Source organism: Polypterus senegalus, chromosome 8 (assembly GCF_016835505.1).
Source record: "Polypterus senegalus isolate Bchr_013 chromosome 8, ASM1683550v1, whole genome shotgun sequence".
Classification (NCBI taxonomy): domain Eukaryota; kingdom Metazoa; phylum Chordata; class Cladistia; order Polypteriformes; family Polypteridae; genus Polypterus; species Polypterus senegalus.
Genome location: NC_053161.1, coordinates 67115553 through 67142693, shown reverse-complemented (window position 1 = coordinate 67142693; position 27141 = coordinate 67115553). Strand labels below are relative to the sequence as shown.

The 27141-nt window shown below is 40.1% G+C and overlaps 1 protein-coding gene across 2 annotated transcripts in view; it reads left to right on the top strand.

The window, feature by feature from the left end:
- The window catches only part of cped1 (cadherin-like and PC-esterase domain containing 1), a 333365-nt gene that overhangs the window by 48795 nt on the left and 257429 nt on the right, over positions 1 to 27141 (top strand). For both annotated transcript variants that reach the window (XM_039761207.1, XM_039761206.1), the window contains exons 2-3: positions 1818 to 1977; positions 19717 to 19814. In XM_039761207.1, coding sequence (XP_039617141.1) covers positions 1818 to 1977; positions 19717 to 19814 — 258 coding nt within the window. The remainder of the gene's footprint in view (positions 1 to 1817; positions 1978 to 19716; positions 19815 to 27141) is intronic.

Below are 27141 nucleotides of genomic sequence, written 5' to 3'. Positions count from 1 at the left end.
GAGCAGCTTCAGTGACAGACTGCTGTCACTGTCCTGCTCCACTGACAGACTGAGGAGATCGTTCCTCCCCCACACCCCGGGGGGGTTAAACGTTAACACTACACAAGATTATTGACTGTTATACCTGCCTCTCACTTTCCACCTTGCATTTTTTAACTTGCACTGTGCTTTGATTGCTCTGTATTTAATATTGTTTTTATCAGTATGCTGCAGCTGGAGTATGTGAATTTCCTCTTGGAGTTTAATAACGTATCTATCTATCTATCCATCCATCCATCCATCCACCCTTTAGCAGATGCAATTGACATAGTCCTTCAGTAACTCCATAAAGAAATGTGGATGTATGAATCCTTATAAATTAAAAGAAAACAACATTTCAAAGTAAGGCCTATGTGGATACGTCCAAGAGTGTGCCAGCTTAGCCTAATACTTTACTTCTACACCTTTGACCTTCTGTCGTCATACTAAAAGTCTGAGCAAAATACTTTGCATGAAATTCCTATTCCTGTGGCGTGACCTGTTGTAATTCTTGACAAGTTTTATGACACGTAGTTCCTTTGAATTCCTGCAGTGACTTTATTATGCCAAACTGCATTCTATAAAAGTTGGTGAGTGTGCAAATGTGTTGATAATTTATTGATGGAAGTTAAATGAGGAACAAGTTAATATTCATATTTATATATCTGGTATAAAATGGAGAAAGGTAAAATTTAGTTATGCTGTGACTAAATAGTTCAAATTAATTCTTCTGTTCAAAATTCTTCATCCATAGTCGCTCAAAAAATGTTCTTTTAAGTATGTTTAAATTAAAACAATTATGCTTCCCAAAGTCCTTTACTGACAGAAGTCCATAGTTGCATCCCAATAGGATGACTAAGACAGAGCATATCATATTTTAAGACCAGATATTTCTTTCTAAAATGAACTAAGCTTATCATAATATAATATTGCCTCTTTCTTTCCATTAGATTTGGTATAGACATATTGATAACCTCATTCCTTAGAAAGCTCTTAGTGATGGATGTTTAATATCCATAGGACTCAATGTATTAATGCAATAAAGAATCAAACTTACACAAAGGAAACTTTATAAATAAGACTCCGAAAAACAATACAAATCTCAAGAAAAGTGGATGCTTAAATTCACAAGCAGAAGAAGTGCAGTGTTCTCCAGTTCTAACAAAAAAGTGGGCAAATGTAGAAACTACATTCAGACAAAAAAATTACACCCAATTTTGCAAGCTAGACTCAGTTTTTTTGGAAGAACAAACACAATAAAGTGTTGTGGAGGTGAGGCTAGTTTCTCAGACAATGACACCAAAAACCAGAAAGTAGATCAGCAGTGTTGAGTGCAGTCCCTGGAGGACCACAATAGCTACATGTGTGTGTGTACACTATGATCTGAACAGACATCAGAATGACTAAAAAGAAAGAAAAGTTCTGACTTGGCAGTCCCAGTCACAGTCCGGCATTATGCAGATATTGCTGTTGGTAGAAAGGAGCTCCCATAGTGTTTATGACACACGTCTGCTGAATAATTCATTGGATGAAAATACTCAGTGTTAGTGTGACAGAGGGAGGATGTGCAGCATTGTTCATAATGACACTCAGTTTTGATTTAATTCTCTCATTTCCTGTGGCCTCTAGGTACCATTCAATAAAGCCACAAAATTTTGTTGTTGTCAGTTTAACCAAATGTATAGGTTTTTCTATAGACTTTTTACAATTCTTTTATAGCTCCTTAAAACTATGCAGCATGGACCACACTGGCATTTGTTAGAATTAGTAAATGCTAATGTTATTTTATTTTTTGACAGGTACAAACTGCCAGCAGTGAGAAACGAGCACTTTTGTTTGGGTATCAGCCGATAAATGAAGCAGACATTCAGCTCTACAAGCGCATATTTGCTCGGCATGGTTACTTGGTCACTTTGGCACGATGCACTAAGAAGGGATGTCTCCAGAATCAAAAACAAGGTAAGCTTAATACTGTATGTATAGTAAGGACTCTCTAGCTTTCCCTGCCACATCACAAAGGTGTAAAGATTAGTGAAAGTGAACTCAGTGTGTCTGCGTGTCCCCACATCTGGAATATTGGAATGAATAAGTGGGTACATGTGCCCTGCAAATTGAGTTGTGTTACACCAAGGGTGTGATAAGGCCTTGAAACACTGAATTGAAAGAATGAGTTTAACATATGGATGGATAAATTCACTGCTTAAAATAAGAACAGATAATAAATACATACTGCTTTTATTGTGCACATGTTGGAAAACAGGAAGTGCTCAATCTCAAACAAGCTGAGAGTACAATGAAATATGGTAAACCCAAACCAGGAAGGTACTTGTTTTATATTTTGGTTGTGGCTTTATTTCACTCTTTGTCCTCTTAACTTATTGGTATATATTACATGCTGAACTTGTGAGTTGCTTAGTGTGCCACTGATGCACTTCTTTTTATTAAGTTCATGAAGACTTTTTGTCTCCCTTTTGACTTAGAAATCATGCATTTCCAGATGTAATGTTCCATTCATTTCTGGTCTAAGTTATTCCCTGGAAATGTTCAGTTTCCAAAGGCAATCACTTCCATTGGGTAGTCTGGGGAAATGGAGGGAGTAACTAAAAATGCATATATGGAGAGCCTGTGTTCTTAAGTGAATAATGCATATAAAGACACCCCCCAACCGTTATATCTGCACACAAGCATTATTGAGCACTGTAAGACGTGTCCAGGAGGGTGTTAATTGTTCCATTTATGTAATCATTTTCATAGAGTTTAGCATAACCCGTTGTTTTTTGCTCATGCCGGTACAAGGTTTGCTCGTGAAAGTGTGTGCTGGTCGAAATGACAAGAGAGAGAGTGCTGGAATGTGTTGGACAATGAAGTTTCAGGATGTGGTAGCATTCATAGAGGCCGCTGGCAAATGGTCTGCATGGTGGACCAGAATGTGGCAGATTATGTTAAGGGGTCTCCCAATGTCCAGATGAGGACATGGAGAGAGACAAAAGAGAAGGAACAACAAGGGTGTTCCCTCTCCACCTTTTTTGGAATTTTAACAAACTACTTATTTATTCGGATTTGCTACTTATGTATTTTCACCCCAAGGCACAGTTTGTTCAATGGCATGGATTTTATGGATTTAATTTATGGAACTCTTTATTGAACTGCAGTGTTTCACACTTTTTGGACTTGTTTTAGTACACTGCAGTTCTTTTGACTTTAAAGTCTAGGTTTTCTGCTTACTTTCCATGGTCCTTGCTTGGCTCATGATTATCAATGTCTCAGATAAATAAAGATGTTCATGGCTACGGGAGTTGGGGCATTACAAGCACATGTGATATTCAGAATTACTTTTTGCTTGGAGTTGCTCGATTCTTTTATGCAGTGACTCCAATAGAAGATACAAATCAGTAGAACACTAAAGTCATTCATTGTTTTTTTTTAAATGAAAATGTAATTTTCTGAGAATCCGAATTGTGTAGAAAACCCTGAGTGAGACACAAGCTGTACAAACAGTAGGAAGCAAGGCAGACAAATGCCACCCATGTAGTTCTTCTTCAAAGGCAAGTTGTGAATTCTCATGGCCATAGAAGTGCACATACAATAAATATTTTCATATCATTTTTTTTGGTTTGCTGTGTGGATGAGGAGAATATGGAGAGAGACAGGAAAGAGAACTTGTTTGGATGAGTCACAGACTGATTAAATTGATTCTGTGGGTACGGCAATAATCTCGGGCTGAAAACCACCGTACATGTCATGTAATGTGATACAGCCTTACGGCACATTTACAGTTTTACTTTAAACATTATTTTGACTTTGTTCACCTAAACTTCACAAGTAAGACCAACACTAAGCTTCTGGCTTTTATTTTTTCAGAAATACAGAAAGCATGCAAACAATACATTTGTTCATAAATTTGTAAAAAAAAAAAAAAAAAGGTTACTCACTATTAAATATTCTTGACACTGAATTTCCTTGATCTTCATATTAAGGAATGTTAAACATTGCATATAACACTGTATTATTTTCTAAAGAAAGAGCACAGTATTTAAAATACTGGAAAACTGTACTTGGCCTACACCAACAGATCTAAAAGATCAAGGACTGCCAGTGCAGAGCAGATGCAAGAAGAAAAAGAGCTTCCTGTGAACAACCAAAGTAGCTCAAGATAAAAGTTAATAATAGAGGATATTGCTAAAAATACGATATGAGGTTATGAAACAGCAGGAGAAAAAGTGGGAGTATTTAGCCGGATTTTGAAAGTGTTGGGAATGAAGTGCCGTATTTTATACTGCCAAAAAATCCTTACAGAAAATAAATGTTGTCACTGACATGAGCACGCAGTAAACGTACTCAAATACTGTGTAGTAAACTTAATTCCAGACATGCAGGATACTTGTAGTGCTACCCTGGTATGGTGGAGTGATATCTAGAATATAATTTGATAAATATTTTGTATGTTTTTATTTGTAAGCTAGGCAAAACAAATGTAATATTAAATTGTGTATTACTTCATTGGTGAGAACAGCGGTGCTATTTACCTAACCATGCTCCCCAGACTTGCTCAGGATAGGGGCAGGTTCAGGATGAGACATTTATGGTGGGGGTGATTGAGCATGTATCACATCAGCTTGGCAGGGGTGACTGTGTTTGAACTTTAAGCCTATAAGACATCCAGTGCAGGAAGGCCATAAATTACCTAAACAAAGCAAAGCTGAGATGAGTTGTATTCATTGGTAAGTGGGCCAGTAAAGGACAGGTAAACTATTTCTACTGGTCTGAAGTATGGCTGTTTATGATTGGTTTTGAAATGTAGGCCGTCTTGTACCACTGGATTGTGTTCTGTGGTAAGATTGACATTAAGTTTGGCAACTTGCCTTTACCTTTCTCTCTTACCATCTGGCCATGAAGAGATGACCATGATGTAGACAACTCTGTCTCAGCAGCCATATTGAGACAAGCCTGTGGTTTGTTTTGGTACTTCGTTCAAAGGCCATGTGGTAGCAAAGCAAGCTAGACTGAAAATAAGCCAAGAGGCACCTGTGAACACAAGATGCTCTGCTACTTAGGCTGTAAGGGTCTGGTTTTCCAGCATTCACATTGTAACATGTTTCCTTAATATTTTTGACCTCATCATCAATAATACATAATTAAATATGTAACTTAACTCCTGTCGGATCCTTTATTCTGTCTAATTGCTTGAAGTTTAAATAAAGAAGGAGGGGGGATGGAAGTGCTGAACCAAAGTAATGTAGCTGGCTACAGATTTGTAAGTGTATGAGATTTAAGGTATTTTGGTAATGTCTAACAATGAGGGATATGCAAGGAAAAATCATGGTCAGCATAGGAGCCTATAAAACAGAACGCCTGGTTATGCCCCCGGTTATCTGAGTGATTATCACAGAAAAAACTAAATACCTAAATAGCCAGATAAATATACAACATTCAACCCAGATTAGCCTCTCAGTGGAGTTCTTTCCATGTCTGTTCTCTCCCAGTCGCTCCTCTAGACTGCAATTATCATCCTACATAAACCAGCAAATGGGCCACTTTTAGTATTAATTCATTACCTTCAATCGAACCTTCGAGTAACTCATAGTCTGTAGCTATGAGACTAACGAGATCCTCTCAATGAAAATAGACCATGTTACTACTTATTTTAATATGTTTCCCAGGAGGCAGAGCACAACATATAGAAATCATAACCATAAATTGGCAAGGATAATTAAATAGGTCAGACTTTCTTACACCACACAAAACCAGAAGTTGTAGGTGAGAAAGAAATTTATTATTATCAGTAAATAGATAGATAGTATTTTCTTTGTCCCAAGAAGGAAATTATTTGATTAAATTATTTGAACAGTTTCTGAATGTGGTAGTCCAGTTCTGTGAGCTAAGCAAATGATTTTCTAAGCATCGCTTATGTTTTTGACTCTACATCTTTTAGTCCAAGTGGAACATAAAAAGCCACCAGACATTCACCTCTCCATCTTTTGATTCTCCTGGCCCCCACTCAAGCATAAGCTGCTATAAACTGCATATCAATCCTCATCCACAGCAGCTGTGATTCTTTTTTCTTATTTATGCAGTATCTTAATGCAGCTCCTCATAAAACTGAGTTTCCAGTTTTCACCCAGATGCTGAAGATAATGATTTCTTCCTAATCAGAAGTTCTACTCTCTTTAGACTTATTAGCTATGTTTTTTTTTTTTTTAGATGTACACATCCCATTTACATGTAACCGATAAATACCCATGGTGCTGATTCCTGGTTGTTTAACTTTCAATAAGAAAAATGTATGTTTGTGTGGGACTTTTTCTGTTCATTTTTCATTTAATGCCATGAATGTTGAACTTTGCACTTATTGTGTCTAGTGTGAATCAAACATCTTGCACATGATGATCCACTGATATGTGTGTGTAGACAAGTTTAAATGAATTTGAAACTCTGATGGTATGATGTCTTAATTCACTGCAAATCTCCAAATAAAGGTTACAAAACTATGTGCAGTGTCACACAACGTAAGTCATTGCAAAAACTACTAGTCAGAAGAGAGAACTACTAGTAAAGGAGAACTTCCAGAAATGTTTCATGATTTAGATGTGCCCAAAAATCAGTTACCTACATTAGCTGAAGACAATGAAGCATATACTTGTATGTGTATATATATTGTGACAGTTTAAGGCTCTCTTGCTCCCTTGAACCCTCAGACACCACATCAGACACCAGGTAAAAGTCAAATAATAAGATTTATTATAATAATAAAGTGCACAAAGCAAACTCCTCTCCACAATTCTCAATACTCAAATAAACCAATCCTCCACTCCCAGACGCTTAGCCACACTGCCTCCCAACTCAGCTCAATTGTCTGGGATTTCCCACAGTCCTTTATAGTCCTCGACCCGGAAGTGCTTCTGAGCCCTCAGTCCATGTGATTATCCAGCACTTCCGGGTCGGGTAAAAACTCTTTTTCTTCAGCACGGAAGTATATCATTTCTTCCATTCCTGTGACTTGGAAATACTTCCGGGCTATATGGGAAATATAAATCCCTGGGCCTCCCTGCAGCGACTCCTGGCAGCCCCCTTGGTATCCAGCAGGGCTGTACATTATAAGTCCACGGTCCATAATTCCCTGATGGCATTTGGGGCACCTATGCTGCAAGGAGGGCTCCATCTGGCGATATATATATATGTATGTATAGCTGTGTAAGCCCGTGCTGTAAAAGGCCCGGGCTCCTAGAAACCATGGATTCTGGCACTTCAATCAGTCAATCAATCGCATCAGTTGTGCATTACTGGCTAAGCGAGGTTCACTTTCCTCGGCAGTTTCGTTTTGCCGACGTGCTGCGCCTCACTTGTGTATTAGCAGGTAAGCGTGTTTCTCTTTTCTCTGTGGTTTCACTTTGGCGGCAGAGTTGCCTTCTTTGTACTTCATGCTGTAGCCTCGCACATCCAGGCTGGACAGACAGACACACACACTTCCATTCATACATGTTTATATATAAGATCATCAGTTTCACATTACGAGTGTTAAACTGATCCAAGTGCATGATATATATCTTTAAAACTAGTTGCTCAAAATAAAAGTGTCTGTGAATCCATGGCTACATCTTGATTTCAGAGAGAGTAGATGTACATAGACATTTACCTAGCAGAGATAATTTTTTTAATAAAATGGATAGACCTGGAAAATGCATCAAATTCCCATATTTCCATTCTCAACTTCCCATAACCATCACTTCTCAGAGTTATCAAGATTGCCTCTTTGTTAAATAGCACAAAAGTAATATATAACCAAAAGTTAAACACTTTCAGTGTTACCCATACTGTGCTTCCATGTGCTTGACTCAGGCAGTAAATCTGAAAGCAGGAGTACTTTAAACTTTAAAAAACTTGATCTTATTGCTGTTAATCTGTATTTTGATTGTATCCTTTGGTGCAAAGTGTAGGTGGCTGGAGGAAGAGCATGAGCAACATGAACATAAGGGAGTAAGTTCAAGGTATTTGCTAAGAAGTCTTCTGGCCACATCTTAAATGTGTGAGAGGCAAAAGCGATTGGGAACTATTGCTATGTTTAAATTGAATATTCAAATTAGGACCACATTTATGTGTATGATAGAAACTTGAGATTTATTCTAGCCAATTTGTTCAAGAGTTAAACTTCCTACCAAATTTGTTAAAGCTATAAATGTTTAATTAAAAGCCCATATTTTCTATATAACATGAAACAAGGTAACAATATAGAAAACAGTAAAAAAATATATAGAATAAGGAAATCAAAATCAAACAGCAGATTTTGTCCTGCAGTGCTTTGCAGATTATGCCCAGGTTTTTATCATAGATCTTCCCTCCTGACTTCTTTTATATGGCAGCAGTCAGAAACAATAAATATTTTCTAATTATGAAAATTATCACTGTTATGGACTGGTACTCTGTCCAGGAATCGTTCTTACCTTGCACCTGATACTTGCAGAGATAAGCTCCAACATCTCCATAGCCCTGTCTTAGGTAAATGGGTTAAAAGGATGGATGGATGGATGGATGGAAATTATAATTCATTGAGTATCATCATTGTACAAATCAAAACTATTTTATCTTGTCAGTGCAAACACAAAAAAAGGCTTGGTAAGGATTTGTGTCCGTGATGGTAACAGCCCATTTCATTTTGAGGACCTGAACATGCACTAAGACACCAATGGTGTTGCCAAAGGCATTGTGTAAAACAAGTTGCACATTACATTTGGACTTGTGGAGGAAGCCGACAACAGCGGTAATTCATTGGCATCTTCCACAACCCTCTAATGAGATTCCTGTAACTCCCTTTGCTTATTCCTGTTAGGTATGTGTGACTCATCATGACCATGACAGCCTGTTATTTCAAACATTGATTGAGTAACCCTAATATATTTGTATTTGAAATTCCATTTAGTACCTGGATGGCAGTTTTGATCAGTATGAAATTAAAACTCAAAAGAAACCAATGCATGCTTTATTTGTTTAAATTTATGAGTATACCCTGGTACTTTATTGCAGGAAATTAGGAGGTAGCTCCACAGTGCCCTGTCTGAGGTTCTGAGCTATTTAGACTGAAATTAATTATACTGAAAAGTTCAAAGAGACTGAAATGTATGGGTTGACTTCAGTAAGACTCAGTAAAGATGTCATCCTCTGATTTACCATATCAGGATTATGTTCCCCTTTATAGGAATGTATGGTGGCGTGGTTTGGACTATTAGCTCCCTCGCAAGTATGTGGCCAGATCACTATTTGTTTAAAGTTTTCAGGTTCCTGCTATGGGTTTTGGAACTTCTCTAGTTTCAATTTCGAAGTATAACAGAAATATCAATGTTGTGTTGACCAATGACCCTAAATTTGGCTTTTTATAAATGAGCCTATCTGGAGATTGTCCCTTCATTTTGCCCAAAGTTGACTGTGAATCCAGAAAATGACTAGATAAAAATATATGAGCGTAAAGCTTGCATTGGTGGCAAATTTTAAATATAAAGAAGTAGTTGTTTTGGATATTGTCAACTTTCAGTCGGGAAAGTTTAGTTTTCCTTGTACCAGTAGGCTCCTCTGTCTTCCACAATCCTAATTTAAAAATGCATCTCTCACCAATGAATGAATGTTTATTCTGGTTGAAAGCCTAAAAAAATATCCAAAAAAGAAAGTTATGAATAGCTGGGCCTGTCATTGGGACTTTATGTATTTGACTTACTTAGTAGGTAAATGACTGTGCCTGATATGAACTCTGCCATTATTTACCTTAAGTTCTATTTTAGTCCTTACTTTAAATGTCTCTGTTTCTCCGAGAACTGTAGGTACATGAAACAAATTTTGGAGCAGCTTGAGGACCTTAAATGTTTTAGAAATAATAGCTACATTAAGCTATCTGCCTGTCTCTTTTGCTTGCTACACATTATATTTGGCCCTCAATTCTTTTTCTAAGTTACTTCTTCTGTTTCAGGACTGTGTTGAAACTTTTTATTGACTTTGGTTAATTCTATAATTTTATTCCTTACATTACCATTTTATATTCTGCTTTTAAGCCCTGTGAGCACCAGTTATGTAGACACACACTCTTCCATTGCACACTGGGCAGTTTTGGCCTGCTGTGCTTAGCAGTAACGAATGAGTAGTTTGACACTTGTAGACTTAAGGCTGCACATTGAATGCTTACTAAAGAGATGGAATTAATACAATGGGCATTTGTTCCAGTGGAACTTATTATTTTTGAAAATGTAATCATTTTATTCATCTCTTCTCTGGTCAGGTTTTGTGGAGAATTTATCATTACCAGTAAGTTTAGTGGCTTGGGGCCTCCTCTGAGGAAATCCACCCAGAATCTCTGAGAACATGTAAAGTTCACATAGATGACACCTGGGATAAAAATCAAAGCAGGATCCAACTATAATGAGCCAGAAATGCTACACTGACAATCAGTCTGATAAATCTCAAGCCCTCCTTGTTCATTAGAGTGATATGAGCGAAAATGTGATACATTTATTAAATAAAAATAATGAGGGAAATAACTGATATTGTAACATCTACTTTTAAATACATAGTTGTTTATCATGCCATCAGTGGAGTTCTCCGGCATGCTGGTTGAATACATCATGTCATTTTCTAACCCACTTAAACCAGTTGCAGGGGAACACCAGACTCTATCCTAGCTAGCATAGGGCGCAAGCCAGGTATAAAGCCGGGATGGCGAGCGAGTGTATTCCTGGGACAACACACACACATCGGGCCAAGTTATTATCACTAATTCACCTAACCTGTATGTCTTTGGACAGTGGAATAAAACCACAGCACCTGGAGGAAACCAACACAGACATGGGGAGAACATGTAAACTACATGCAGGAAGGACCCAGGACGCAAACCCTGGTCTCCTTACTGTGAGGCAGCAGCACTACCAGTGTACCACCATGCTGCCCTCAGTTGAACATGCAAGTAAGAATTTCATTGTACTATGTTGACATGACATTACTACTATTGCTATATGTTTTATGAGACCTCTAGATCCATCTCAAGGACATTGTGTTAATCCAAATTGATAAAGGATTTTAAGTTTCCATCCATTATCTAAGCCATATAGTCCAGTTCAGTGTCACGGTTGCCAGAGCCTATTCTAGCAGCACTGGGCACAAGCAAGAAACCTACCCTGGATGTTGCACCACAGGCCACACAATCACACTAGAGTCATCAGCCAATTTAAGATGCACATCAAGGGATGTGAGAGAAAATTGAATCACATGGAGAAAAACTCTTGCAGGCATAGGGTGAACATGCAAACTCCACACAGACAGAGTGAAATTTGAACCGAGCTTCTAGTAGCTATGAGGCACTTTGGTCAAGCTGCTGCTGGGCCTCCCATATACTATAGAAATAATTAAAAATATATATTTTTAGTACAAGTAACATAACTTTCTCAACCCACATAATCCAATTCAGTATAAAATCAAATTATACTCTTTTCTTTTCATTGAGTCTCTCACTGCTGAATTTGATTGAATTTCCAGATTTATTTGTGGTAAATAAAGACTTTCTCTATGTCGGAGTCAGCTAGGAAGCTCACATTGCCATGTCACTGCTTTCCAAATGCATTACACATTGTTATGGCATGCAAGCACGCATCAGCTGAAGACATTTCTCATCCCCTGTGGCAAAAAGTAACAATTCGGACAATGAAAAATTAAGTTGCAGAACTGAACACAGTTTAATTGAAATCAAGATACCTAATTAGAGGTAAAATGTGGCAGTAATGTTGTAATTAGAGGAAACTTGAGTATAATTTGACTACCATGTCGCCTGCTTGTCAGTTCCCCCCCACCTCATGTCTCCCCTTTCAGCACTGATGTCTTTGTATTCAGCCTCCAACGCTGGCACAAACTGTATTTGTCGAAGTCAATTGTGAGAATAAATAAACTCTTATTCTAGATAACCAGTTTGTACATTTCTGCATCCTGCCCCACACACGACTCTTATGGTTTTTGTTGAAGAATGGCTTTTTGTTCCGCATGTACTGTGACGTTGTGTAAAGTGGGCCTTGCTAGCCCTTTTTTTTTTTTATTTGAAAGCTTACAGCACCAAACTAAAAATAGATGGGCTGTCTATGTTTCAGCTCATTATTAAGTCTTTAAATGTTGACAGTACAAGTCTACACTGAAGTGTGTTATGATGTTCTAGTGATTACGATGGGAGTCTTTTTGATACATTTGTGCTCGGCATTTTTTGGAAGAACATACTGCTCAACAAACAACTAGGATTTGATATGGAGGACTGGCTGTGGCTTTGAGGTAGCACACACAGTGATAAATATGTTAGGAGTTTCTAATCAGATTTGCAAAAAATGGGAAATTTACACCACTAGGCTGGATGCTCACCATTTTAGCAGTAGCATTTTATTTTTGAGAGGTTCACTGATAGGTTCAGAAAAGCACAAACAATTTCAGTTTAAATACTGTGCTTCTCATATTTATTACTTAGATCTGCAAGACGCCTGTTGTCTGGTTTCTGATCCAAAAAAAACTAAAACATTTCCTTAGGTGGCTCTGCATTACAAAATTGTATCCAGATGTTGTTTAAACTTGGCTCACATTTAAGCTTTTCATGTTCCGAAAACTAATGGAAGAAATTACTTGAGATATGTTTTGGTATCCACTGTTAATAACGGGGGGAAAAGTGGCATTTTCAATTTTTAGAAATATAATTTGACATTCTCTCTTATCCCAGTGCAATTGCAATAATGTAATAAAATATTTCAAATTGCATAGTAGCTGACATAAAACAAATAACCAACATTGTATTACCATCACCCCTTGGCACTGGTCAGGATCCAGTAGAAAATGGCGCCAAACTGCAAAATACAGCAGGAAGCAATGGCAGAGGGAGTGTCCTGCTATTTATAAAATTTTTAGGTGTTCCTTCTCCTTTCCATTTGGAAGGAAGGAAGTATAGCAGGAGACAGAAATACTCCTAACACCAGAACCTCCTGTTGGTGCACCCTATCAAGCGCTCCCTTCACCCACCATTTAAAGTCATTGACTCAATGTAATCTCCAAAGCTCATGTCTACTTGATGTGGTTACAACAGCCAGAGATTTGAAACAGCAATTCGGCTTCTATGAATGTTTGCTAACTGAAATCACCTGAACTGTCTTACTTTTGTCATGAAATGTACTGAAAAATAACAAAAGTGTCAGAGGTGTCAAAAAGCCCACAAAACCAGCCCACGACCTTCAGTAGCCTGTCTGTGCTCCAGGGGTGCCAAAACCCAAACGGGCAGGCTTAATCTTGCACAAACCTGAAATGAGAAATTTCCTTTTGAAGTTCAAAATGTTCAACATATATTTACATTTTTGCAAAATACACTAAAAATGCTTTTTTAGGCTAATGAATCAATCTAACAAGGAATCATTGTAAATGAAGAATTTATTTTAAATTAATCAAAGCAGAACAAAAAAGCCAGGGACTCTGATTTTTCTTTTAAATTCATTCATTCATATATTTTCCCACCTACTTATTCTAGTAAGGTGCTATAGGATTTTCTTTTTCATTCACCTGTCGCAACATCCATTCTTGAGACTTATTTCAATGCAGTGTTATGGCACTTTCTTTGCCATGTCTATTCAATTTTCATACTTTATTTTTATTGTATTTAATGCAAATAAATAGGCTTAGTAATAATTGCAGTAGACAGTGATAGATTTAGAGGGTATGGTTCTTAAATAAGCAAAGTCCTCACCAATGCACAGTTAAAACTGGGAGCTGGGAGGTAGAAAGGCTGAGGTAAAAGATATCCATCCATCCATCCTCTTCCGCTTATCCGAGGTCGGGACGCGGGGGCAGCAGCTTAAGCAGAGAGGCCCAGACTTCCCTCTCCCGGCCACTTCTTCCAGCTCTTCGGGAGAATCCCAAAGGCGTTCCCAGGCCAGCCGGAGACATAGTCCCTCCAGCGTGTCCTGGGTCTTCCCGGGCCTCCTCCCGGTTGGGCGTGCCGGAACACCTCACCAGGGAGGCGTCCAGGAGGCATCCTGATCAGATGCCCAAGCCACCTCATCTGACTCCTCTCGATGCGGAGGAGCAGCGGCTCTACTCTGAGCCCCTCCCGGATGACTGAGCTTCTCACCCTATCTTTAAGGGAAAAACTAGACACTCTGCGGAGGAAACTCATTTCAGCCCTTGTATTGCGATCTCGTTCTTTGGTCACTACCCATAGCTCATGACCATAGGTGAGGGTAGGGCGTAGATCGACTGGTAAATTGAGAGCTTTGCCTTACGGCTCAGCTCCTTTTTCACCACGACAGACCGATGCAGAGCCCGCATCACTGCGGATGCCGCACCGATCCGCCTGTCGATCTCACGCTCCATTCTTCCCTCACTTGTGAACAAGACCCGAGATACTTGAACTCCTCCACTTGGGGCAGGATCTCTCCCCAACCCTGAGAGGGCACTCCACCCTTTTCGGCTGAGGACCATGTCTCGGATTTGGAGGTGCTGATTCTCATCCCAGCCGCTTCACACTCAGCTGCGAACCGATCCAGAGAGCTGAAGATCACGGCCTGATGAAGCAAACAGGACAACATCATCTGCAAAAGCAGTGACCCAATCCTGAGTCCACCAAACGGACCCCTTCAACACCCTGGCTGCGCCTAGAAATTCTGTCCATAAAAGTTATGAACAGAATGGTGACAAAGGGCAGCCCTGGCGAGTCCAACTCTCACTGGAAGCGGGCTCGACTTACTGCGGCAATGCGGACCAAGCTCTGACACGGTTGTACAGGACCGAACAGCTCTTATCAGGGGTCCGGTACCCCATACTCCCGAGCACCCCCAGGATTCCCGAGGGACGGTGAATGCCTTTTCCAAGTCCACAAAACACATGTAGACTGGTTGGGCAAACTCCCATGCACCCTCCAGGACTCTGCTAAGGGTGAAGAGCTGGTCCACTGTTCGCGACCAGGGCCGAAAACCACACTGTTCCTCCTGAATCCGAGGTTGACTATCCGGCGGACCCTCCTCTCCAGAACCCCGAATAGACTTTTCCAGGGAGGCTGAGGAGTGTGATCCCTCTATAGTTGGAACACACCCTCCGGTCCCCTTTTAAAGAGGGGACCACCACCCCGTCTGCCAATCCAGAGGCACTGTCCCGATGTCCATGCGATGTTGCAGAGGCGTGTCAACCAAGACAGTCCTACAACATCCAGAGCCTTAAGGAACTCGGTATCTCATCCACCCGGGGCCCTGCCACCAAGGAGTTTTTGACCACCTCGGTGACTTCAGTCCCAGAGATGGGAGAGCCCACCTCAGAGTCCCCAGGCTCTGCTTCCTCGTGGAAGGCATGTTAGTGGGATTGAGGAGGTCTTGAAGTACTCCCCCACCGACCCACGTCAGTGAGGTCAGCAGCACCATCCCACCATATACGGTGTTGACACTGCACTGCTTCCCCTCCTGAGGCGCGGACGGTGGACCAGAATCTCCTGAAGCCGTCGAAAGTGTTCTCCATGGCCTCTCCAAACTCCTCCCATGCCCGAGTTTTGCCTCAGCAACAACCAAGCGTTCGCTTGGCCTGCGGTACCTATCAGCTGCCTCCAGAGACCCACAGGACAAAAAGTCCTATAGGACTCCTTCTTCAGCTTGGCGGCATCCCTCACGCGGTGTCCACCAGCGGGTTGGGGATTGCCGCCACGACAGGCACCGACCACCTTGCGGCCACAGCTCCGGTCAGCCGCCTCAACAATAGAGGCGCGGAACATGGCCCATTGGACTCAATGTCCCCACCTCCCTCGGGGCGTGGTTGAAGTTCTGCGGAGGTGGGAGTTGAAGCTACTTCTGACAGGGGACTCTGCCAGCCGTTCCCAGCAGACCCTCACAACACGTTTAGGCCTACCAGGTCTGACCGGCATCTTCCCCCACCATCGAAGCCAACTCACCACCAGGTGGTGATCAGTTGACAGCTCCGCCCCTCTCTTCACCCGAGTGTCCAAGACATATGGCGCAAGTCCCGACACGACCACAAAGTCGATCATCGACCTGAGGCCTAGGGTGTCCTGGTGCCAAGTGCACATATGAACACCCTTATGCTTGAACATGGTGTTCGTTATGGACAATCCGTGGCGAGCACAGAAGTCCAATAACAAAACACCGCTCGGGTTCAGATCGGGGCCATTCCTCCCAATCAGCCCTTCCAGGTCTCACTGTCATTGCCCCGTGAGCATTGAAGTCTCCCAGCAAAGCGAGGGAATCCCAGAAGGTATGCCCTCTAGCACCCCCTCCAGAGACTCCAAAAAGGGTGGATACTCCAAACTGCTGTTGGCATACGCACAAACAACAGTCAGGACCCTTCCCCACCTGAAGGCGGAGGGAGGCCACCCTCTCGTCCACGGGGTAAACCCCAATGCACAGGCTTCGAGTCGGGGGGCAATAAGTATGCCCACACCTGCTCGGCCTCTCACGGGGCAACTCCAGAGTGGTAGAGAGTCCAGCCCCACTCAAGGAGATTGGTTCCAGAGTCCAAGCTGTGCGTCGAGGTGAGTCCGACTATATCTAGCGGAACCTCTCGACCTCGCACACAAGCTCAGGCTCCTTTCCCTTCAGAGAGGTGACATTCCGTCCCAAGAGCCAGTTTCTGTAGCCGAGGATCAGACCGCCAAGGTCCCCGCCTTTGGCCACCACCCAACTCACACTGTACCCAACCTCCTTGGCCCCTCCCATAGGTGGTGAGCCCATGGGGAGGAGGACCCACGTTACCTCTTTGGGCTGTGCCCTGCCGAGCCCGATGGGTGCAGGCCCAGCCACCAGGTGCTCGCCATCAAGCCCCACCTCCAGGCCTGGCTCCAGAGGGGGGCCCTAGTGACCTGCGTCCGGGCAAGGGAAAACGTCGTCCAAGGTTTTTTTTCTTCATCGGAGGTTTGTTGAACCGCTCTTTGTCTCATCCCTCACCTAGGACAACATAGCTCCTAGGATCATTGGGACACGCAAACCCCTCCACCACGATAAGGTGACGGTTCAAGGAGGGGGGTGACGGTTCAAGGAGTTAGGTAAAAGATAGAATTGTTGAACATGTGCTAAACAGGAGAACAGTCCTGCATAAAATATTGTGCAAGGAATAGATTTGGGTGTTTCATGGTGACAAAATGGTGTACCTGATGCAAAAAGTGATGACAACTGATACTTGGATCTATCATTTTAGCATTTGAAATTATTTAAGTAATGCACTACTGATGATTAACGCAGCACATTTTACTAATGATTTTCACAAGGCGCAAATTATGGATTAAAATTTATAAATCAGTGTTATACAAGATAGTACAGGAGTTCCATGTAAAATGTCTATAGGTGAGGTTTAGAAAATTGAATAAAAATATAAAAATTTAATTGAGAAATCAAAATCTCTAAATACCAATCCACATCCTTGGGTAACACTAGTCTCACAGAGCCAAACGTATAATATGTACCTGGAGACAACCATAAGGGAATTATACTTAAAACAGGGAGGGAACAATTAGAGAGCTCACAGAGTATCACACTTCTAAACCAATCCAACCCATATGAAGACTTCATTCAAAGTAGGGGAGGTGATTTTGAACTGCAAAGATTAAAGTACTCTCGTTAACCTGGTCTCACAGAGAGCAAGTTTCTGATTACAACATACTGTCTACAGCTGAAAAGTCCCCTAGAAAGACCCCTATTAAACATAAATTTGTGTCACATGGGTTGTAGAGGACACTGCTTCAGTAAAAGATAAATATAATCTGTTGCAAGGGAAAAAACTTTCTGTAGGATCAGATTATGCATTGGCATTCAAAGACATCAATAGACGAGTGGTAAAAGTGAATGATCTATTGCTGCTGGTGCTCTCTGTTGTTCACTTATGGCGATAGTGTCTGAATTAAAGTAAGGTGAAAGAATTGGAAGCTTCATTTGTGAAAATATGAATTGCAAAATTTGCATTTGAAGTAAACGGTGTGTCACACCCCATCAAAAGGAGGTGAAAAGGACTGCCATTAAGAGAGCTGATAATGAAGACCAACTAGAGATGCAGAAGCAATACTCAAAACATCCAAATCACTAAATATGCCAACGACACTAACACAACTCCAGCAGAACCATAAACTAGACTGCACGGCGTCCGATTTCTGACTGCATATCTAAAAACTAAAGAAATTTAACATTACTTTCTAATTGGAAATGCAAACATGCCATGCTAGAAAAGAGCCACACCATTTTAACACGTAGTATATCCATAGATGCCAATGCTTAATGTAAACTCAATTTGCAATTTATATGTAGTAGGCAAAATGACAGGAAGATATCGTAACAGGCAAAAATCACAGCTCAAACGCATGGGGCCAAGTACCTGGAATGGACTAAGTGTTTGTTTCTGTCTCTTTCGCTGACCTCATTACAATGTATAAATTAATTATTCTATTTTAGTTATCTTGTGCTACTGAGCTCCTAAATTGATAACAGCAGTTTTACCTTTCTATTTCCTCTTAGTGGCACGCCTTCTGTTCAGTTTTTACTCTCTCCCTGTCTTTCCCCATTTATTTTATGTAGTTGTCTAATACATGAGTAGAAATAGGACACCACAACACAGAATGTTTAAAGTGTACGGACTGGAGGAAATTGTGTGTCTAATTTTTTTGAAGGAAACCCAGTGGGTGGAGCCTTTTCTGCAGTTTATTTTGCAGCTATTCTCCACATACTTTTTAGGAAGTTGTCCTCATATGTATGTTCTCATTCAGGAATCACGTCTGGCCCTGCAAAACTAGGGTAACACTTATATGGTTATATGGGATGGCAGTACAAAGAATACCTTCATTGCATCTCATCTCCTGTCCAGAGACAAAACTATACATAAATAGTACTTTATTTGTCCCAAGGGAGAAATTTATCTTTTTACATAAGCTTTAAATATTGCCTTAGAAGTTAGTGTTTCAACACGTTACTGCACTATAATGTTCTTTTTGGGACATGCTTGTTTATTTGTACGGTTAGATCACAGGAGGTCATCAAGTATTAAGAAGATTATATAGGTAAACTTGACATGTGGTATTTGACGGATAAGTTAAAATCTTGTTCAATGAAGAGGAAAACAAACAGCTACATATGGAAGGGTAGAAAGATAAAAGTGGAACAAACCAATGTGGTCTTCTTCAAATTGAAGATTCATACTTTTGTGGACAAGGAAGCTTTCCACTCCTTACAAAGTAAAGTACAGTATATTTGTTCAACTATATTTATAGAGAAGCTGTTTTTTATTTTCTTTTAATTAGCTTTGGGGTTCTAATGTGTTGTCCTGTTCTGTTTGTGAGATTCCATCAGTCATAACCTTTAAATAGCTCATCATGCAGTACTTTGTCTTCTCTATGCTTATTTCTGTTTTGTCACTACTGTTTATGCACGCGTACTATATTATGTCTAATAAATGGATTCATTATTTTTCACAATATACCCTTATTAAGATTTGCTTGGCTGGTTTGTATTCTATCTTAACCCAATGATATCTGCATGCTCATTAAAGTGTCTCATGGTTTACAGTATCATTTCTTTGCATTAAACCTAAAGTTTATTCCTTTGTCTTTTTGTTTGATTATTGTTGGCTTTTTAATGTCATATCATGGTGGTTCTGCTTAAAACAAAGATTGGTTGAATAATGAAAGGAGTTGCAAAGTGGCCAGTCTCATTTTAACTCTTTTGACTTTTCTAGTTGTCTCTTCTGACTGGGACATCCTGATGTGTTTACCTGCTGCAGAAAGAAGCTGTCTTAATGAAGAAGAGTTTAACTTGCTAAAGCCACACCAGAAGGTAAGAGCTAATGTTGTGTGATCTAACAGCATTGTGAAACAATTCTATAAAATGATATGTAACCAGTTACTCAGCTGGCAAGGGAAGCGGTCAGAAGATTGGCAAATAACCATGGGAAAGACTTGCAACCTGCACTATTGACTGAAGAAACCCATCCAAATGCCATTATGAGTAAACAGTTTATGGTATGTTTTATTTTTAATTGATGTCTTGGGGGTAGAGAGCACAGGAGACATTATAATAGAATGGTAGAAGGCCAGGTGAACTTCCTGAGACCAATAGGTATCACCATGAGTTCCTGCCTCAAACAAATAGTAGGCAGCACGAGAGCTACAAAGGATATCAGGCTGTTTAATTATTTAAGTGATCTCAAGAATCCAGGAATGCCTGGGATCTGCCTAGTGAGCTCCACTGGAACAGCCACAGGGTTTTCAAAAGCTTTTATGTAAGCAGTGCAAGAGAAAAGAAAGAGAAGAACATTTTTACATCTTTAATTGTCAGACTTTTATGAACAGATTTTGAATAATGTGATGACTACATCATCCAATGCCATTATGAATCAATCAGGTTTTCTGCTATTTGGATTTTTTTTATACACCAAGCCACAATGACATCACTAAAGAGTAAAGAATCCAACTTTTGACAAGAGGCTTGCCTTCTGCTTTTCCTTCTTTTACTATTGTGGATTAGAGATTTCTTTGTTCTGATGATGAGATGTAGCTTAGTTCTATATTTCAGATTAAACCAGAGATAAAATAAAAACCAAGCTAAGTACAATGGTCTATAATATTGTAATGTTGTGTCCTTTCATCACATGTTTAGCTGCTTGTGCACAAGAGTTTTGTTGCAGTTACAAACTAAACAACCATTTGCAAAGAGATGTGCTACAAATACTCTTTTAACTTTAATAGTTTTATATCAACCAACTTAGCTCTCCACCAATCTCTTACCCTCTTATGGATGTATGTCTTTATGATTTAGATATATTAAAAAAGCTTTATTTACTGTCACTGTCAAGCAGTATTGTCTTTATCCTAGTAACAGTGGTCAGAGGGCTGCATGAAGATAAGGTATGACTGCATAGAATCTTACACTTTCTGCTACATTAATACTCTCAGAATTAGGAAAACCAGAATACGTTTATTTATATAACTCATATAATGTGTCTTTGTGTTATAAACTACAGTTTGTCAAATGCTTGGTGGCGCTGTTACCCCCTGAAACCCAAAAAACAGACGTAGACACAGGGTAAAAGCAATAAGATCTTTTTAATTCTTCTTTTCCTTTGCAGTGCCTTCAAAGCACGCCAGCCATAATAAAAAGGCAATAAATAAACAAACACAATAATTTTCTCGGGTGGCACAGTGGCGCAGTAGCGCAGTGGTAGCGCTGCTACCTCACAGTTAGGAGACCCATGTTCGCTTCCCGGGTCCTCCCTGTGTGGAGTTTGCATGTTCTCCCTGTGTCTGCGTGGGTTTCCTTCCACAGTCCAAAGACATGCAGGTTAGGTGCATTGGCGATTCTAAATTGTCCCTAGTGTGTGCTTGGTGTGTGGGTGTGTGTGTGCACCCTGCAGTGAGCTGGTGAGTTTGTTTCCTGCCTTGTGCCTTGGATTGGCTCCAGCAGACCCCCTGTAGTTAGGATATAGAGGGTTGGATAATGGATGGATCGAATAATTCTCTCCCCCACCTGCCAGCAAGCTCTGTCACACTCCTCCTGACTCCGACTCACCTGCTGGGTCTCCATTAGTCTGTTATATAGTTATTGACCCAGAAGTGCTTCTGTTCCTCCACTCACGTGACTTGCTACCACTTCCGGGTCAGATGGAGACTTGGATTTTTCTTCAACCCGGAAGTACTTTGGGATTCCCGTCCTCGTGACCTGGGATTACTTCCAGGCTATAGATATGGCACAAGTCCTTCTGTTCCTTTACATTTCCCCCTGGCGGCCACCAGTTGCACCCAACAGGGCTGCACAACCGAACTTCAAGTTCCAGGATGCCATGTGGGAATCCAGGCCATCGCCAGATCCCAGGGAAGCAGCTATCTAGCGTTTTGGGGGAGGCAGTGACCGGAAAAAGCTGCCTTCCCCCATCCTTCCACCACAGGGGTGTCCTGGCCAGGATGAGCTGACAGCTGTCTGCCACAAGTTTTATTTAATTTTGTGGATGAAATCCTTCACCTTTTTGTGAGTTCTTGGTCTTGTTTTTGGTTTTTTATACCCCACAACCTGAATTTACTATTAGTTTGTTGACTAACAGCTTGGTTTCAATTGTGTAAATGTATGTAGGCCGTTGTTGCAACTATTTTGTTGTTTCAAGCTTGGCAGCATTTTGTGCTGTTGTTGTTAGGCAGCTTTCCATGTTGTTAGGGACATGTTCTCAGAAGTCATGACCACTGAAAATGGTGCAATGGATTTAAAAAGATGCCTTTCTATTTGAGTTTCAAGATTCAATGTACTACCTCTCTTTTTGAGCCTTTTAATGTTTTGCTAATTTTTTGATTCTCCATTTTTTTGACTTGTGCTCCCATTTTTGGCCTTGATTCCTGTCTCAAGGTTTGCTTTAATTTCGGTATTCCTGTCTTTTCTGATTTTAATAATTTTTAAATTCAGTACCTGTTTGTTTCAAATTAAAGGATCTGAGAGACATGGTAAATTGACAACAACACAGAAGACATTGTTTGGAACAGGTAAATAGCTACTTATGGTGGAAGGGTGATTTAAAAGAGAAATAGCAACAATCACAGGCTCTACCTCACAGAACATTTACCTGGTAGCAGGAGTGGCACAAGTCCTTCTAGGCCGACCATATTTAAAGGCTTTAAGACTAGTCTACAGAGTAGATGAAATAGGAGACAAAGAACCTGATTTTACATCGACATATTCAGCAGTTTTTCAGGGTCAGCCTAAAAGATCCATATCTCACTGAGTTTGAACTTGGAGCCAAACCTTGTTCACTCCCTTTGCCCCTTAGAGACAGAGAGAATGCAGAGCCGGACAGAACAGAAAAGATATGAGTAATCACAAAAGTGACAAACTAACAGAATGGTGTTCAGGTATGGTTGTCTTCTGTAAGCCTATGACAGATAAGATCAGGAATTGTGTAGATCTCACACCTCTGAATGCAGCACTGAAAAGAGAGTGCCTACCTTACGAGCAGTTAACCAAATCTGGCAGTGATGACAGATGCAAAAGTGTTTGCAAAACTGGATGCCAGTCTGGTTTCTGGCAAGTTCCATTCATACAAGAGTCACACAACTTTACACCATTTGTCACTCCATTTGAGAGATTCAGTTCAGTCAACACCCCTTTGGAAGATTACCAGCTCATGAGGGGCATTTTCAGAGGAGGATAAAGGCTTTGATGTAGTGCTCTGTCATGTTTGGAAGAAATAAAAACAAGCATGACTATAGAATACTCTGTGTTCTGCCGAAAATGCAAAATGAAAGTCTAGCCCTAAATAAGAAATGTGAGTTCACAAAAGAATATATTATTCTTGTGGGGTATAAGGTCTGTACAAAAGGCATTGAACCTGACCCTGATAGGGTGAAGGCAGTTCGACAGATGCCAGAACCAACATGCACCAAAAGGTGTTCGGCATTTTATATGAATGGTTATCTATCTTAGTAAGTTTCTACCTCAAATGGCCACAATCGCCATGCCATTGAAAAAATTATTAAGAGGAAAAAATGAATGGATTTTAGGAAGAGCTTCAAATTGTAACTTTTCAGACACTGAAAGAAGAACTAAGATCTCCAAGGGTGTTGGCACTGTACTAAAATGTCATTGATACATCAGCATATGGTATTTGAACTGTGCTAACTCACAAGCAGACTGATGGTTCATGATGATAAGAGATATATTTCAAGAGGATTAACAGACACAGACAGGCACTATGCGCACACTGAGAAAGAGGCACTAACTGCCTCATGTGTATGTGAAAGACTCCCATCCTACCTTCAGGGTCTACATTTCATACTGCTGAAAGACCACAAACCTTTGAATAGAGGTTTAGATGATTTACCACAACAGTGAAGAGTCCACCAACTGCAGCAGATTTACAGTTTGTTGATTGACTTGTGTCTTACCTTCCTGCCACAGACAAGAGACTAGAGGAAATCAGAAAGGCATAACAAGAAGATGACATTTGCAAAAAAAGTGATACAATACTGCCTCGACCAAGAGATTAAGCCATACTGGCAAATTTGAACATATCTTCACATTCCTGGGAATGTTCTTATGAAAGGAGAAAGACTTGTGATTACTACCATCTCTAAGAGCTGAAATACTACAGAAACTCCAGGAAGAGCATAAGGGAATTTCAAAATGTGGAGTTAACCCCCCTGAGTCTGTATTTTGGCCTGATATCTCCTTCCAGAGAGGTCAGGTAATGGAGAGCAGTGAAACACAGATCTCAATATAGATAACCACTGGTGCCCTCCTAAATCCCAGATCGCTCATAGCAAAATGTGGAGATGGGTCTGTTTGAGTGGTCGAAGAAGACTTGTGTACTGATTGTGGATTACTTCTCTAGATTTATTGAGCTGGCTGAACTTGAGTCCACATTGTGAAATGCTACAATACGAGCCATCACAGAAGCATTTTCCGACATGGGACAAGGGGCCACAGTTCTCATCAGAAGTATTTAAAATATTTGCAAATGAGGGTATGTTCACACACATGACAACAGCTCTTGTTATCCTAAAGCAAATAGGAAGGTTGTACAAAAATTTACAGACCTTTTAAGAAGGGGACAAGAATCAAAGCAGGGTACTGCCTTCATACTGTACTACTCCACTAGAGCATGGATTCTCTCTAGCTCAGTTTCTTACACATAACAACCTACACTTCAGTACTTCAGTCGAATGACAAGTTGGACTTTATATGGCCAGACCTGTCAGCTTTATGCAGGAAGGATGAGGAGTTGAGGAGTAAGCAGGCAGTTCACTATGATTTTGACAATCTAGGCTACTCCTAACGCTCAAATAGGGGCCGAAAGTATGGATTTCCACAGAGGAACCTCTGGGTATAATCTTGAGACCAACCAGCACACCAGGATAATATGTGGTTGTGACTGAAAGGGGTTTTCTCAGAAGAAGCAAAGCACACCTTTGACCTACAGAGATATTTCCTCTTTCAGGTAGGGTTTCCAGGACATCTAAAAGACTGGACTTATAATTAACCAAACCAAAATTAAAATAGGTTCACTAAGTGAAGAATTAAAAGAGTTCATGAGTTTAAGATAAAGAGCACAGAAACTTTGTTAAAAAAAGTTTTGCTTTAAAACATGTATGAGTGAGCTCATCTTAATATCCATTTTGTAAAGTGAAAAGATTGTTTTAACAGTCATTCTTCGGGTTATCCTTTGATTTCTTCATGCTATTCCTCTTTAGCTGCCTTTTATCTTGCCAAATACTGTATTCCTTTTAACCATAGTCCTCATATCTCCATAAGTCCTATGATTAATTATGGAGGTGTGTACGTGTCAGCTGCTTTTTCTTTGTAGCTTCTTACAAAGTTTAAAATTCATTCACTGTGGATATCTTTTAAATTTCTGAATGTTTCAAAATTGGATTGGTTTCAAAACACAAAGGAAATACATAAGAAGTGGCAGAGCAGGCTCTTTTTCCTTCAGACCATTGTGGGAAGTGACATCCTCCACATCTTCTATAACTCTGTGATGGCCAATGTGATTTTCTATGCTGTGGTGTGCTGGGCTGGGCTGGTAACATCACTTCAAGAGAGGCCTACTGAATCAAAAAGCGAATTTAAAGGGCAAGCTCAGTTATAGGACACACCCTGGACGTCATAGCAAAGGAGAGAATGAAAACAAAACTGAGTGCCATTTTATCTGACACAATAAAACTGAGACTTTCAGCCAATGAATTATTCTGCAGAAGTATGTCAAAAAACTGAGCTGCCAGAGCTCTTTTATACCAACAGCTGTACAGTTACATACTGCCTCACTGGGACGGCGAATGCCAAGTCAGAAGTCTTCCTTTCTGTTTTCTGTTTCTGGGGTTTATTTGAAGGAGTTGATGTTGTTGTTTATCATAGTGTTCATTTGTTCATCTATTGAGCTTCTGTACAACGCTACATTTTCCCCTTGAGACAAATGAAGTGTGATCCATCTATCCGTCTAAACCATCAGAAAGAATTTGTCCTGCTTTGCAATAGCAGAGTGTTATACTGTGTTATCCATTATGGATGCAAAGAGAAGTTAAGCAAAATGGCACCTTTTATTCGCTAACTAAAAAAATTACAATATGCAAGCTTTCGAGGCAGCTCAGAGGCCTCTTCTTCAGGCAAGAGCTGCCTTTAAAGCTTGCATGTCGTAATCTTTTTAGAGGTCCAATAAAAGGTGTCATTTTGCTTGACTTCTCATTGTATCGTGTTTTGCAAGTAATGCACTTTTTAACTTACTCTACTGCTTCTAGACCATCTTCATATATATTTTGTCCCACTTTGTGTCTTTCGGGCTTATCTATGTTTGGAAATAATTGGTCTTATTAAAATAAAATGTAACAGTTTTACTTTTTTGTAATATCTGCTCTGCCAGAACACTGTGAAATGTGTTATTTTGTGATAACTACTGTAGATCCTAATGGATTGCTGTGCATCTGCAATGACCTTTATCCATGAATTCCTGGCTTATTATTCTAAAATATTGAATCAGGACAGGCCTCTCATCTGTTTGTTGTTTTAGGTTAACATAATGAGATAAATACTATTACATCTGTGAATTCCTGTTCTTTTGCTTCACTTTTTGTATGGTGTTTGTGTATTTGAGTAATTAAAGATCTAGAACTCCATTGTAAACTTGTATTTTTTAATACATTTTTACAGAGTTGTTTATTGACACTATTATTGAGGCCAGGGGGTCTATAACAAACTCACAATGTCTTCCTCCATGCTGCTCAAATTTTCATTAGGATATGAGTCAACACCTATTTGAAGCAGATCTCATATTTAAATCCTCTCTTATATAAATGACCACCTTCCCCTCCTTTTTGATTTTAACTGTTTTTTCTAAACATGTACCTATTTATATTACTCGCATTCCTGTCTCAAGGAGTTGGCCAGGCTTCTGTGTCTGTTATAACATCAAAATTATTTGCAGCTCCACATATCTCCAGTTCATTTGCTTTATTTTCAATAGTTAAAGCATTAAGTAACTTTTAGTGTATTTCTGATTTTATTTTAGCATTTGATTTGTGAGCTAGTAATTTCAACTTGCCTTTTCTATTTTTATTAACTGTACAGTTCATTGTCTTTCCTGAACTTTTAAACATTGCACTCCTTAAAGTACCTGCCTTACAATTCCCAG